The sequence below is a fragment of the Euprymna scolopes genome, chromosome 36, assembly GCF_053919585.1.
Source record: "Euprymna scolopes isolate OS-2025 chromosome 36, ASM5391958v1, whole genome shotgun sequence".
Taxonomy (NCBI): domain Eukaryota; kingdom Metazoa; phylum Mollusca; class Cephalopoda; order Sepiida; family Sepiolidae; genus Euprymna; species Euprymna scolopes.
This window is the reverse complement of record NC_136517.1, coordinates 64,316,767-64,331,599: the sequence shown is the minus strand read 5'-3', so window position 1 is coordinate 64,331,599 and position 14,833 is coordinate 64,316,767. Positions and strand designations below refer to the sequence as shown.

The 14,833-nt window shown below is 23.0% G+C and overlaps 1 protein-coding gene across 5 annotated transcripts in view; it reads right to left on the bottom strand.

The window, feature by feature from the left end:
- LOC145260548 (uncharacterized) overlaps positions 1-14,833 on the bottom strand; it is a 127,229-nt gene that overhangs the window by 46,077 nt on the left and 66,319 nt on the right. For 4 of the 5 annotated variants that reach the window (XM_080118771.1, XM_080118772.1, XM_080118774.1 and 1 more), the window contains one exon: positions 702-767. The exons of the other annotated variant lie outside the window; for it this stretch is intronic. In XM_080118771.1, coding sequence (XP_079974897.1) covers positions 702-767 — 66 coding nt within the window. The remainder of the gene's footprint in view (positions 1-701; positions 768-14,833) is intronic. 5 annotated transcript variants of the gene reach the window in all.

Sequence of the window (14,833 nt, the reverse complement as noted above, 5' to 3'; positions counted from 1 at the left end):
CGTCCTTAGGAAAGCTGTATTCTGTTTAAAGGAACACTTCAAGGCGATGTGAGATTTTATGTATTTTATTCACTCCCAGGTATTCGTCATAGCAGAAAGAAGTGATCGACTATCTTTGGCTTGGGAGGGGGGTCTTCTATGCCTTTATCCTGAGACTTCTCCCCCCTCATGGGGAACCCCATTTTTAGCCCATCGGTCTCTCCTGATGCTCCAAATCCGACTTCCACATATGCTTGCGCAAACTGGAACACGTGATGGGACACGTCACTTCCAGCCTCATTTCACATCTTCTGGTGCAAACTTGACAGTCACAGAGTTTAACATGTTGTCAAAACATGACTTCAAATCTCTGTTGTTCACTCATCACTAGATAGATAGATAGATAGATAGATAGATAGATAGATAGATAGATAGATAGATAGATAATTTACTGTTTCTGATCAGAAAAAGTAAATTATCTATCTATCTATCTATCGGCCATTCTCTAAGAGGCGTGCTTCCACGCCGATCATCCATAAACAGAAGCATTTTACGTTCATTTGGAATTTGATACATATAAAAAGTAAATCGAATTAGAAGAGTGATATTAGTTTAGGAGCAATAGTTTTATTTTTTTTCTTTGTCTTTTTCCTAAATTTTTTCGGGTAATGCCAGGACATTGTTCCCGTTAGTATCTATATAAAATGGCTATTAATACTTACTGCGATGTAATAAACTCCTTTGCATATGTTCAGCTCAAAAATTGATTGTAGTTCATCTACATTATCCTAAATAGAAATAGAAAAATATTTAGGGGTTAGATTAACTGTTTTACGAAACTGTAATGGAAAACTTATAGCTGGCTTAGTTCGTTACTGGAAACATTAATTTAAAGTAATAAAATTTCACGAGCAAATTTCATTTATTCATATAGATATATAAACTATAACATTTTGATCATTGTTATACAGATTTATTTATCTCTTCAATGTGACTATAAAGAAAAAAAAAAGAAAGAAGAAATCAATTTGCCTTTTGACTTGCAATTTAAAAATAGATCGCAACTTGCAACCAATTTGGTCGTTCTTAAGAATGAAACATTTTAATAAAACATTTGTTTGGAGAATAAAACAATATTGTGGAGCAGAACCTCTTGTTAAATTAAAATCAAAATAATTATTGAATTTAGAAAAAAATAACAAATAATAATTTCTACATTTCTGGGATGATCATTTGTTACATTATTTGAATTCTTCACACTACAGTTTTCATCTTGACAAACAATTTCTTGTTAAACTCGGGAATTTTTCTGCACGGAATTTCAAACGGAACCCTTTATTTAATTCACAGGGGTAGCATGTTCTCGTTCCATCAGCCATGATTGAATAGAAGTCCTAATTTGAAATTGTATTTTCGGTGCCCATTCAGAAGAATGTCACCTTTTAAAACTGAATTTTTCCAAGTACATTAACCATTACCCTACAAGTCCTTGCAGACAATTCTAATGCAAATGTTAGGAGTCTAAAACCTGCAAAATAGAGAGAGCTACTTTAGTATTACAGCAAGCTACCACACATATACAGCTTCCCTATGATTCATAAAAATGGTATTCCATTGAGGCCTATTATCAACGCCCGAGGTTCATTCAGCATGCCATTAATTAGGCTGATTCCATAGATATAATCACTCCAACCATGGTCAAATCTCCATCGTACGTTAAGAATTCAGCTCACTTTGTGGAGCTAATAAGCAATGCTTACATTCATTCTAATTAGATGGTGAGTCTAGATGTAGTGCCGGATAAGCTGACTACAAATATTTACTGAAGGGGTACACTTGCATCTTAATTGGCGATATGGTGGCGATGTTAACCTTCTGTGTAAGGGCTGCATACTTCGTGATGGGATCTGATATATATCGGCAGGAAGAGGGTGTGGCAGTGAAATCACTATTGTCCTGGCCAATGTATATATGTAATATTTGGGGGAAGTGGCGTTAGGATCAACACTAAAGCCAACAATATGGCTGCAATATATGGATGACACGTTCATACTCTGGCCTCACCAGAAAGATGTTCAATCTTTACTGGACCATGTGAACTCTATCCGTCTATCTATGCAGTCCACGATGACAATACAAGATAATAACAAATTATCGTTCCAGGCTGTGCTTATGGTTTGCAATGTTCAGGAGCTTGTGTTGTCTGTATACGTAGGACAAACTTTCCCTGGACAATACCTAAACTTCAACTCTCACCATCCATAGAATGTAAATACAATACCGAACAAAAGCAATATGTAGTAACAGCAATGGACAATCAAGAGGAGATTGGCAGAAACCATCAAAACAACTATTCAGAGAGTATAACATCAGCTCAAAACAAAACTGAACCAGACACAAAAGGACACCACCCGAAAACTCACCACAGTTTGTATAATATAAATTGGAAAAACTTCAAAGAATATGTAATCCATATGATACCAGGACAGTATTGAGGAGCAATTCGATTCTCTAAAAAACATCTTGTAGAAAAACATAAGATGTCAGTGTATGAGATCCCCATGTAAATGTGGGAAACTATACAAAGGGTTGAAATTTTAATAAATAAAAATTATTTCTTTATTTTTTTATATACACACATTCAACATCTCGACATTTAGTGAAAGGGACGCACTCTTTGACCGGCCTTTTGCAGGTCACTTCATCATCATCATCATCATTGTCACCGTCACCCACTCTTCCGCCCCCTGGAGGGGGTGAATAAGGAAAGAAGAATGGACGTTTGCCCGTTTTCGTCAGTTCGAGCATCCCTGGCCTTCGATGAGGAGGCTTACTTTGTTCTCCGTCAAAAAGATTTTGACATTAAAATATCTTAGTGGTCTTTCTCCTTTAGAAAAGGACGTTTGTTTGGAACTGCATTGATAGTTACTAAACTTTCAACGTAATTTCATTCCCAGTCATTAAAAGGCGCCAAGGTCTTACCAACTGGAAAATTAGTCTCAAAAAGACCAGCGGATGACACCGGTTGTGTTTTGGGGATTTCCTTTCTGTAAAAGACAGAAATTAATTTCGCCAGCTTGACGAGAAGAAGATTGGCAGATTATTGGCACATGTGACTGCCAGGAGAGAAAATTCCCTCTTTGTTCAAGGAACTTGAGAGAGACCATCTTGGAAGACAATTCCCCCGAAGTTTCCTTCATAGAACAATATTTTTTATTTTAAAAGAAAAAAAATACCATTAATACCAGAATTTTTCCCGTGAAAGGAAGACACGACATCCTGGACAGTCTGAAAATACAGACGTAAGAATTATTTTATTTGTATAAGCGAATTTATGGTTTTCTTTTCTTTCCTTTGAATTTAAGGGATCTGAGCCTTCACAAAGGAAAAATATTTTATCTCTTTTCTTCGATTTAAAGTCAACGAGACTTTGTTTGAGATTCCCTTCCGAGAAAGAAGAAAACAACATTTAAAAGAAAGACTGAACTTAAAACAAGGACTGAAAAGAACTATTTTGTGTTGTTTATAGGTTCTTTTCTTTTCAGCCTTTCTTACAAGAATTGTCGCATTTTTTGTATTTGTTTTTTTTTATTTTAAATGTTTCTTTAAGGGTTTTTTAACCCTAACTTTGGGAAATAACGGCAATTCATAACTTTTATTTTAATAAATTTGGATCATTTTAAACATATTTTGGTATGTATTTCTTTTGCTCATTTCTATTAGTTCCTCATTTCTATTAGTTCCTCATTTCTATTAGTTCCTCATTTCTATTAGTTCCTCATTTCTATTAGTTCCTCATTTCTATTAGTTCCTCATTTCTATTAGTTCCTCATTTCCAACAAATTTTCTTTATATGCTTTTTCCCCTTTTTTTCTTTTTTTGTTACCATGGAAAACGGATTTTTGTAACGAACCCAAAATTCCTTTAAAAGTAGTGACTTGTCATTCATTAAAAACAAGGTTAGAAGAAAAGCTGTTATATGTGTCGAGATTAAAAAGTCCCTTTTCTTTCCATATATGGCTGATCGTATATGGAAAGAAAAGAGAAACCATATACCCTTATGCAATGAAGTAAAAATTATAAGCAAAGAAGAACGATCGAAAGTTTGATGTATCTTTCTGACAGCTAAGTAGCTTGCAATATCATCTCACTCTTTTATAAATATCGACTGAATTGTTTTTTGTTTTTTTTTGTTTTTTTTTCATATTTTGAATATTTTCTGCTTACATTATATGACTTAACCATTGTTTCACATAGAAAAAAAAGAAAATAACATTAAAAAAAGAAAAAAGAAAGGAGGCAATGTTTTATTTTCATTATCGTTGCCCCCCCCTCCTTCTTGGCCCGTCGGACACTGTTTGCATGTTTTCTTTTATTTTTATTACAATTTTTATCGTTATTTTGTTTGTTTGTTGAATTTTAATGTACAATAAAATTTAATGTGTATAATACATATATATGGCCGTGTTGTTCCATTATTTTATTGCCTGGTATTTCGTCAACCGTGAATCTTATAGGAATATTCCACGACGGAGTTATTGTTCCGAATTTGGATATAGTACTACCTGGCCGTGATAATTCTGTGACTGACACGTAACATTTTTTTTTCTATAATACGATTTTGGAAACAGATTCACTTTTGATGATTTCTCAACCTGAACGCGCTGTCATAATATATATATGACCTTGTAACGGGTTTTGTAATCCAACATCTGGTTTACGACTTCCGGTTGCGCATGCGTACACAAACATAACCCCATAACAGCGTAAACAAATAAACACACATCGCTGGAACGGTTTCGTTCAAACAAACGGACGTCCTTAGAAAAAAAACTTCAAGATATGGGAAGCAAACGCAAAACGTGATTACAAATAATACATATAATCATTGACCTGTTTCATATATACGATATATATTTTACTAAATAATCAACGCGACAATAAAACGTATTGTTTTACTGTTTTCAGCGACCCAATTTTTTTTTCGCGTTTACATTATCCAAAAAAAACTTTTTTAATACTTTTTTGTTTTTTTTTTCTCTTACATCGTTCATTTCCATATTATGTTTAAGTTATTTTAACGCAATTTTCTTACAAATAAATCTACTTTAACCCGCTGACAACCATAAGAGCATTTTACAACGGCGATTTACCCACGCCTTCCTATTTTTTTGATTTATTCTCCATTTTTTAATACACCTTTCTTAAAAACATTAATGCATTTTCTTCTACACTACCAACATAAATAAATAAGCCCGAAAATTGTTTATTGTAACTTGCGTTACACATAAATAATTAACGCAACAATAAAACGTATTTTTTCCTGTTTTCAGCGTCTCAATTGTCTGTTTTTATTTACGCGTTTAAATTAAAAGATATATCAAAATTTGAATTTAACTTTATGTATTATGGTATCTGTTCAGTACACATTTACCTATAAGTATGGCAAACCACTTATAATTAAATGGCTGTTAGTTTTTTTTTATCAAAAATAAACAATTATAAACAAAACGACTCATAGAAATCTATCTATATTCTTTTTTCATTTTAATATACTTTCATAGAAATGTTTCTGTTATGTCACAAAAAACTATTTTCTTTATGTCACAAGTGTCACGCTCATACATTAATTTCATAGCTAATATAACATACTGACCCAACGGGTTACGGGTAGTCTAGTATATATATATATATATATATATATATATATATATATATATATATATATATATATGTGTGTGTGTGTGTGTGTGTGTGTGTGTGTGTGTGTGTGTGTGTGTGTGTGTGTGTGCGTGTGTGTGTGTGCGTGTGTGTTTAGTTCAGTGTAAAGTCTCAGAAATTAAGGGGCCTTTAATCTTTATATTAGATACATAAATATCCGAGTATTCAACTAAAATTCTCCTTTATCTCTCAAACATTGTGAAAATTAATTTTTCTCTCCCCAATTAACCATATTTTTGTGGTCTCTTGTTCTTATCGGATTCCAAGACCAGAATTCATTTAGTCTGGTCGAGTATCCAGTCAAGTGTTATTACTTGAGAAAATATCATCACTAGAAAATATGCACCATTCCTCCTATGAGTCAGTTCAATTTTATTTAGGTTTCAAATATGGTTTTTGGAATATTTGGTCGGTATTTTATTTCAGTAGTTTATTTATGTTATGATAAATTGTGTGACACAATGATGCCTCTATCAATACATGTAACTCACTATCAGTCCTCTGAAATGCTCGAAAATGTGCCCCACATTATATGGAACTCAATGCTTGAAACCATGCAGTAGGTTGCCTAAAACATGAAAGGCATCAGATAATGATGGTCTGTATCTTGGCATTTTGCCTTTGGCACCAAACCCAAAAATCTATGCGATTTCTGAAATTGCATTTTCCCTGTTGGTTGTGGTATGTTACTGGTAATGTGCAGTTCTAGGAAGTCCACCATCTAAAGCTTTACTTTTTCTCTTTAAGAAGGGGTTAGTTTATTGCTAATCGCCTGAGGTACCTCTACCAGGGAATGTCCACAAACTACCTAGGCACATTTACAGACCAGAGTACTTTTCTTTGGAAGCGCTGACTCTCCCATCCTATTTTCTGACCTTTGTGTTACATCTTCCTGTCGTGGGAGAGAGATAAATACAATTGCAGTTTCCAAAGTATGCTCTACATTAAGGTTTATCGCTGCGTGGCAGGCTGCTTAACACATACATGAGATTAGTTGATGGCAACCTGACTCTAGCGGGCAGCACATACGAAATGACAACAGATAAAAGCTGGTAGTCATGCATGAAACGTTTAATGAAATAAAGATAAAAAATGAGAAATGAAATAATATAAAAATGAGAAATGAAATAATATAAAAATGAGAAATGAAATAATATAAAAATAAGAAATGAAATAATATAAAAATAAGAAATGAAATAATATAAAAATGAGAAATGAAATAATATAAAAATGAGAAATGAAATAATATAAAAATGAGAAATGAAATAATATAAAAATGAGAAATGAAATAATATAAAAATGAGAAATGAAATAATATAAAAATGAGAAATGAAATAATATAAAAATTAGAAATGAAATAATATAAAAATGAGAAATGAAATAATATAAAAATGAGAAATGAAATAATATAAAAATGAGAAATGAAATAATATAAAAATGAGAAATGAAATAATATAAAAATGAGAAATGAAATAATATAAAAATTAGAAATGAAATAATATAAAAATAAGAAATGAAATAATATAAAAATGAGAAATGAAATAATATAAAAATGAGAAATGAAATAATATAAAAATGAGAAATGAAATAATATAAAAATGAGAAATGAAATAATATAAAAATGAGAAATGAAATAATATAAAAATAAGAAATGAAATAATATAAAAATGAGAAATGAAATAATATAAAAATGAGAAATGAAATAATATAAAAAGGAGAAATGAAATAATATAAAAATGAGAAATGAAAGAATATAAAAATGAGAAATGAAATAATATAAAAATGAGAAATGAAATAATATAAAAATGAGAAATGAAATAATATAAAAATGAGAAATGAAATAATATAAAAATGAGAAATGAAATAATATAAAAATAAGAAATGAAATAATATAAAAATGAGAAATGAAATAATATAAAAATGAGAAATGAAATAATATAAAAATGAGAAATGAAGTAATATAAAAATGAGAAATGAAATAATATAAAAATGAGAAATGAAATAATATAAAAATTAGAAATGAAATAATATAAAAATGAGAAATGAAATAATATAAAACTGAGAAATGAAATAATATAAAAATGAGAAATGAAATAATATAAAAATGAGAAATGAAATAATATAAAAATGAGAAATGAAGTAATATAAAAATGAGAAATGAAATAATATAAAAATGAGAAATGAAATAATATAAAAATGAGAAATGAAATAATATAAAAATGAGAAATGAAATAATATAAAAATGAGAAATGAAATAATATAAAAATTAGAAATGAAATAATATAAAAATGAGAAATGAAATAATATAAAAATGAGAAATGAAATAATATAAAAATGAGAAATGAAATAATATAAAAATGAGAAATGAAATAATATAAAAATGAGAAATGAAATAATATAAAAATGAGAAATGAAATAATATAAAAATGAGAAATGAAATAATATAAAAATGAGAAATGAAATAATATAAAAATGAGAAATGAAGTAATATAAAAATGAGAAATGAAATAATATAAAAATAAGAAATGAAATAATATAAAAATAAGAAATGAAATAATATAAAAATGAGAAATGAAATAATATAAAACTGAGAAATGAAATAATATAAAAATAAGAAATGAAATAATATAAAAATTAGAAATGAAATAATATAAAAATTAGAAATGAAATAATATAAAAATGAGAAATGAAATAATATAAAAATGAGAAATGAAATAATATAAAAATGAGAAATGAAATAATATAAAAATGAGAAATGAAATAATATAAAACTGAGAAATGAAATAATATAAAAATGAGAAATAAAATAATATAAAAATGAGAAATAAAATAATATAAAAATGAGAAATGAAATAATATAAAACTGAGAAATGAAATAATATAAAAATGAGAAATGAAATAATATAAAAAGGAGAAATGAAATAATATAAAAATGAGAAATGAAATAATATAAAACTGAGAAATGAAATAATATAAAAATGAGAAATGAAATAATATAAAAATGAGAAATGAAATAATATAAAAATGAGAAATGAAATAATACAAAAATGAGAAATGAAATAATATAAAAATAAGAAATGAAATAATATAAAAATGAGAAATGAAATAATATAAAAATAAGAAATGAAATAATATAAATATGAGAAATGAAATAATATAAAAATGAGAAATGAAATAATATAAAAATGAGAAATGAAATAATATAAAAATGAGAAATGAAATAATATAAAAATGAGAAATGAAATAATATAAAAATGAGAAATGAAATAATATAAAAATGAGAAATGAAGTAATATAAAAATGAGAAATGAAATAATATAAAAATGAGAAATGAAATAATATAAAAATGAGAAATGAAATAATATAAAAATGAGAAATGAAATAATATAAAAATGAGAAATGAAATAATACAAAAATGAGAAATGAAATAATATAAAAATGAGAAATGAAATAATATAAAAATGAGAAATGAAATAATATAAAAATGAGAAATGAAATAATATAAAAATAAGAAATGAAATAATATAAAAATGAGAAATGAAATAATATAAAAATGAGAAATGAAATAATATAAAAATGAGAAATGAAATAATATAAAAATGAGAAATGAAATAATATAAAAATGAGAAATGAAATAATATAAAAATGAGAAATGAAATAATATAAAAATGAGAAATGAAATAATATAAAAATGAGAAATGAAATAATATAAAAATGAGAAATGAAATAATATAAAAATGAGAAATGAAATAATATAAAAATGAGAAATGAAATAATATAAAAATGAGAAATGAAATAATATAAAAATTAGAAATGAAATAATATAAAAATTGGGAATGAAATAATATAAAAATGAGAAATGAAATAATATAAATATGAGAAATGAAATAATATAAAAATGAGAAATGAAAATATATAAAAATGAGAAATGAAATAATATAAAAATTAGAAATGAAATAATATAAAAATAAGAAATGAAATAATATAAAAATGAGAAATGAAATAATATAAAAATGAGAAATGAAATAATATAAAAATGAGAAATGAAATAATATAAAAATTGGGAATGAAATAATATAAAAATGAGAAATTAAATAATATAAAAATGAGAAATGAAATAATATAAAAATGAGAAATGAAATAATATAAAAATGAGAAATGAAATAATATAAAAATGAGAAATGAAATAATATAAAAATTAGAAATAAAATAATATAAAAATTGGGAATGAAATAATATAAAAATGAGAAATGAAATAATATAAAAATGAGAAATGAAATAATATAAAAATGAGAAATGAAATAATATAAAAATGAGAAATGAAATAATATAAAAATGAGAAATGAAATAATATAAAAATTAGAAATGAAATAATATAAAAATTGGGAATGAAATAATATAAAAATGAGAAATGAAATAATATAAATATGAGAAATGAAATAATATAAAAATTGGGAATGAAATAATATAAAAATGAGAAATGAAATAATATAAAAATGAGAAATGAAATAATATAAAAATGAGAAATGAAATAATATAAAAATGAGAAATGAAATAATATAAAAATGAGAAATGAAATAATATAAAAATTAGAAATGAAATAATATAAAAATTGGGAATGAAATAATATAAAAATGAGAAATGAAATAATATAAATATGAGAAATGAAATAATATAAAAATGAGAAATGAAATAATATAAAAATGAGAAATGAAATAATATAAAAATGAGAAATGAAATAATATAAAAATGAGAAATGAAATAATATAAAAATGAGAAATGAAGTAATATAAAAATGAGAAATGAAATAATATAAAAATGAGAAATGAAATAATATAAAAATGAGAAATGAAATAATATAAAAATGAGAAATGAAATAATATAAAAATGAGAAATGAAATAATATAAAAATTAGAAATGAAATAATATAAAAATAAGAAATGAAATAATATAAAAATGAGAAATGAAATAATATAAAAATGAGAAATGAAATAATATAAAAATGAGAAATGAAATAATATAAAAATAAGAAATGAAATAATATAAATATGAGAAATGAAATAATATAAAAATGAGAAATGAAATAATATAAAAATTAGAAATGAAATAATATAAAAATAAGAAATGAAATAATATAAAAATGAGAAATGAAATAATATAAAAATGAGAAATCAAATAATATAAAAATGAGAAATGAAATAATATAAAAATGAGAAATGAAATAATATAAAAATGAGAAATGAAGTAATATAAAAATGAGAAATGAAATAATATAAAAATGAGAAATGAAATAATATAAAAATGAGAAATGAAATAATATAAAAATGAGAAATGAAATAATATAAAAATGAGAAATGAAATAATATAAAAATGAGAAATGAAATAATATAAAAATGAGAAATGAAATAATATAAAAATTAGAAATGAAATAATATAAAAATTGGGAATGAAATAATATAAAAATGAGAAATGAAATAATATAAATATGAGAAATAAAATAATATAAAAATGAGAAATGAAAATATATAAAAATGAGAAATGAAATAATATAAAAATTAGAAATGAAATAATATAAAAATAAGAAATGAAATAATATAAAAATGAGAAATGAAATAATATAAAAATGAGAAATGAAATAATATAAAAATGAGAAATGAAATAATATAAAAATTGGGAATGAAATAATATAAAAACGAGAAATGAAATAATATAAAAATGAGAAATTAAATAATATAAAAATGAGAAATGAAATAATATAAAAATGAGAAATGAAATAATATAAAAATGAGAAATGAAATAATATAAAAATGAGAAATGAAATAATATAAAAATGAGAAATGAAATAATATAAAAATTAGAAATGAAATAATATAAAAATTTGGAATGAAATAATATAAAAATGAGAAATTAAATAATATAAAAATGAGAAATGAAATAATATAAAAATGAGAAATGAAATAATATAAAAATGAGGAATGAAATAATATAAAAATGAGAAATGAAATAATATAAAAATTAGAAATGAAATAATATAAAAATTAGAAATGAAATAATATAAAAATGAGAAATGAAATAATATAAATATGAGAAATGAAATAATATAAAAATGAGAAATGAAATAATATAAAAATGAGAAATGAAATAATATAAAAATTAGAAATGAAATAATATAAAAATGAGAAATGAAGTAATATAAAAATGAGAAATGAAATAATATAAAAATGAGAAATGAAATAATATAAAAATGAGAAATGAAATAATATAAAAATGAGAAATGAAATAATATAAAAATGAGAAATGAAATAATATAAAAATGAGAAATGAAATAATATAAAAATGAGAAATGAAATAATATAAAAATTAGAAATAAAATAATATAAAAATTGGGAATGAAATAATATAAAAATGAGAAATGAAATAATATAAAAATGAGAAATGAAATAATATAAAAATGAGAAATGAAATAATATAAAAATGAGAAATGAAATAATATAAAAATGAGAAATGAAATAATATAAAAATTAGAAATGAAATAATATAAAAATTGGGAATGAAATAATATAAAAATGAGAAATGAAATAATATAAATATGAGAAATGAAATAATATAAAAATGAGAAATGAAATAATATAAAAATGAGAAATGAAATAATATAAAAATGAGAAATGAAATAATATAAAAATGAGAAATGAAATAATATAAAAATGAGAAATGAAGTAATATAAAAATGAGAAATGAAATAATATAAAAATGAGAAATGAAATAATATAAAAATGAGAAATGAAATAATATAAAAATTAGAAATGAAATAATATAAAAATGAGAAATGAAATAATATAAAAATGAGAAATGAAATAATATAAAAATGAGAAATGAAATAATATAAAAATTAGAAATGAAATAATATAAAAATAAGAAATGAAATAATATAAAAATGAGAAATGAAATAATATAAAAATGAGAAATGAAATAATATAAAAATGAGAAATGAAATAATATAAAAATAAGAAATGAAATAATATAAATATGAGAAATGAAATAATATAAAAATGAGAAATGAAATAATATAAAAATTAGAAATGAAATAATATAAAAATAAGAAATGAAATAATATAAAAATGAGAAATGAAATAATATAAAAATGAGAAATCAAATAATATAAAAATGAGAAATGAAATAATATAAAAATGAGAAATGAAATAATATAAAAATGAGAAATGAAGTAATATAAAAATGAGAAATGAAATAATATAAAAATGAGAAATGAAATAATATAAAAATGAGAAATGAAATAATATAAAAATGAGAAATGAAATAATATAAAAATGAGAAATGAAATAATATAAAAATGAGAAATGAAATAATATAAAAATTAGAAATGAAATAATATAAAAATTGGGAATGAAATAATATAAAAATGAGAAATGAAATAATATAAATATGAGAAATGAAATAATATAAAAATGAGAAATGAAAATATATAAAAATGAGAAATGAAATAATATAAAAATTAGAAATGAAATAATATAAAAATAAGAAATGAAATAATATAAAAATGAGAAATGAAATAATATAAAAATGAGAAATGAAATAATATAAAAATGAGAAATGAAATAATATAAAAATTGGGAATGAAATAATATAAAAATGAGAAATGAAATAATATAAAAATGAGAAATTAAATAATATAAAAATGAGAAATGAAATAATATAAAAATGAGAAATGAAATAATATAAAAATGAGAAATGAAATAATATAAAAATGAGAAATGAAATAATATAAAAATGAGAAATGAAATAATATAAAAATTAGAAATGAAATAATATAAAAATTGGGAATGAAATAATATAAAAATGAGAAATGAAATAATATAAAAATGAGAAATGAAATAATATAAAAATGAGAAATGAAATAATATAAAAATGAGAAATGAAATAATATAAAAATGAGAAATGAAATAATATAAAAATTAGAAATGAAATAATATAAAAATTGGGAATGAAATAATATGAAAATGAGAAATGAAATAATATAAATATGAGAAATGAAATAATATAAAAATGAGAAATGAAATAATATAAAAATGAGAAATGAAATAATATAAAAATGAGAAATGAAATAATATAAAAATGAGAAATGAAGTAATATAAAAATGAGAAATGAAATAATATAAAAATGAGAAATGAAATAATATAAAAATGAGAAATGAAATAATATAAAAATGAGAAATGAAATAATATAAAAATGAGAAATGAAATAATATAAAAATGAGAAATGAAATAATATAAAAATTAGAAATGAAATAATATAAAAATGAGAAATGAAATAATATAAAAATGAGAAATGAAATAATATAAAAATGAGAAATGAAATAATATAAAAATGAGAAATGAAATAATATAAAAATAAGAAATGAAATATTATAAATATGAGAAATGAAATAATATAAAAATGAGAAATGAAATAATATAAAAATTAGAAATGAAATAATATAAAAATAAGAAATGAAATAATATAAAAATGAGAAATGAAATAATATAAAAATGAGAAATGAAATAATATAAAAATGAGAAATGAAATAATATAAAAATAAGAAATGAAATAATATAAATATGAGAAATGAAATAATATAAAAATGAGAAATGAAATAATATAAAAATGAGAAATGAAATAATATAAAAATGAGAAATGAAATAATATAAAAATGAGAAATGAAATAATATAAAATAATAACATAAAAATAATGATTATCAATTTCATCTAATCACATTTTGAAATTGAATTATTTTGCGTTCAACATCAAAAGATTGATGTTCTGTCATTTGTGGTTTCTCTGTTTGAAGATAGTTTATTGGCCAAATCTGTTTAGGCATCAGCATTCCAACAGAAACGGATCGTTATCCTTTTAACACGTAGTGTGGCGGATTACAAGTGTCGTATCAGTAATATAAAAAGCTCTATATCACAGAAGTAACCACCTGAAAAATCCAGCAATGGTTTTTTTCCCTCGAATTCCTGCTAGGAGCAGTATTTTTACTACAATGACAAACACTATTAGCAGGGGCAGCTTCCTTCTACAGCACATCAGAAATGTACTCACTAATGCTACAACCGCTATCAATCGATCCATCC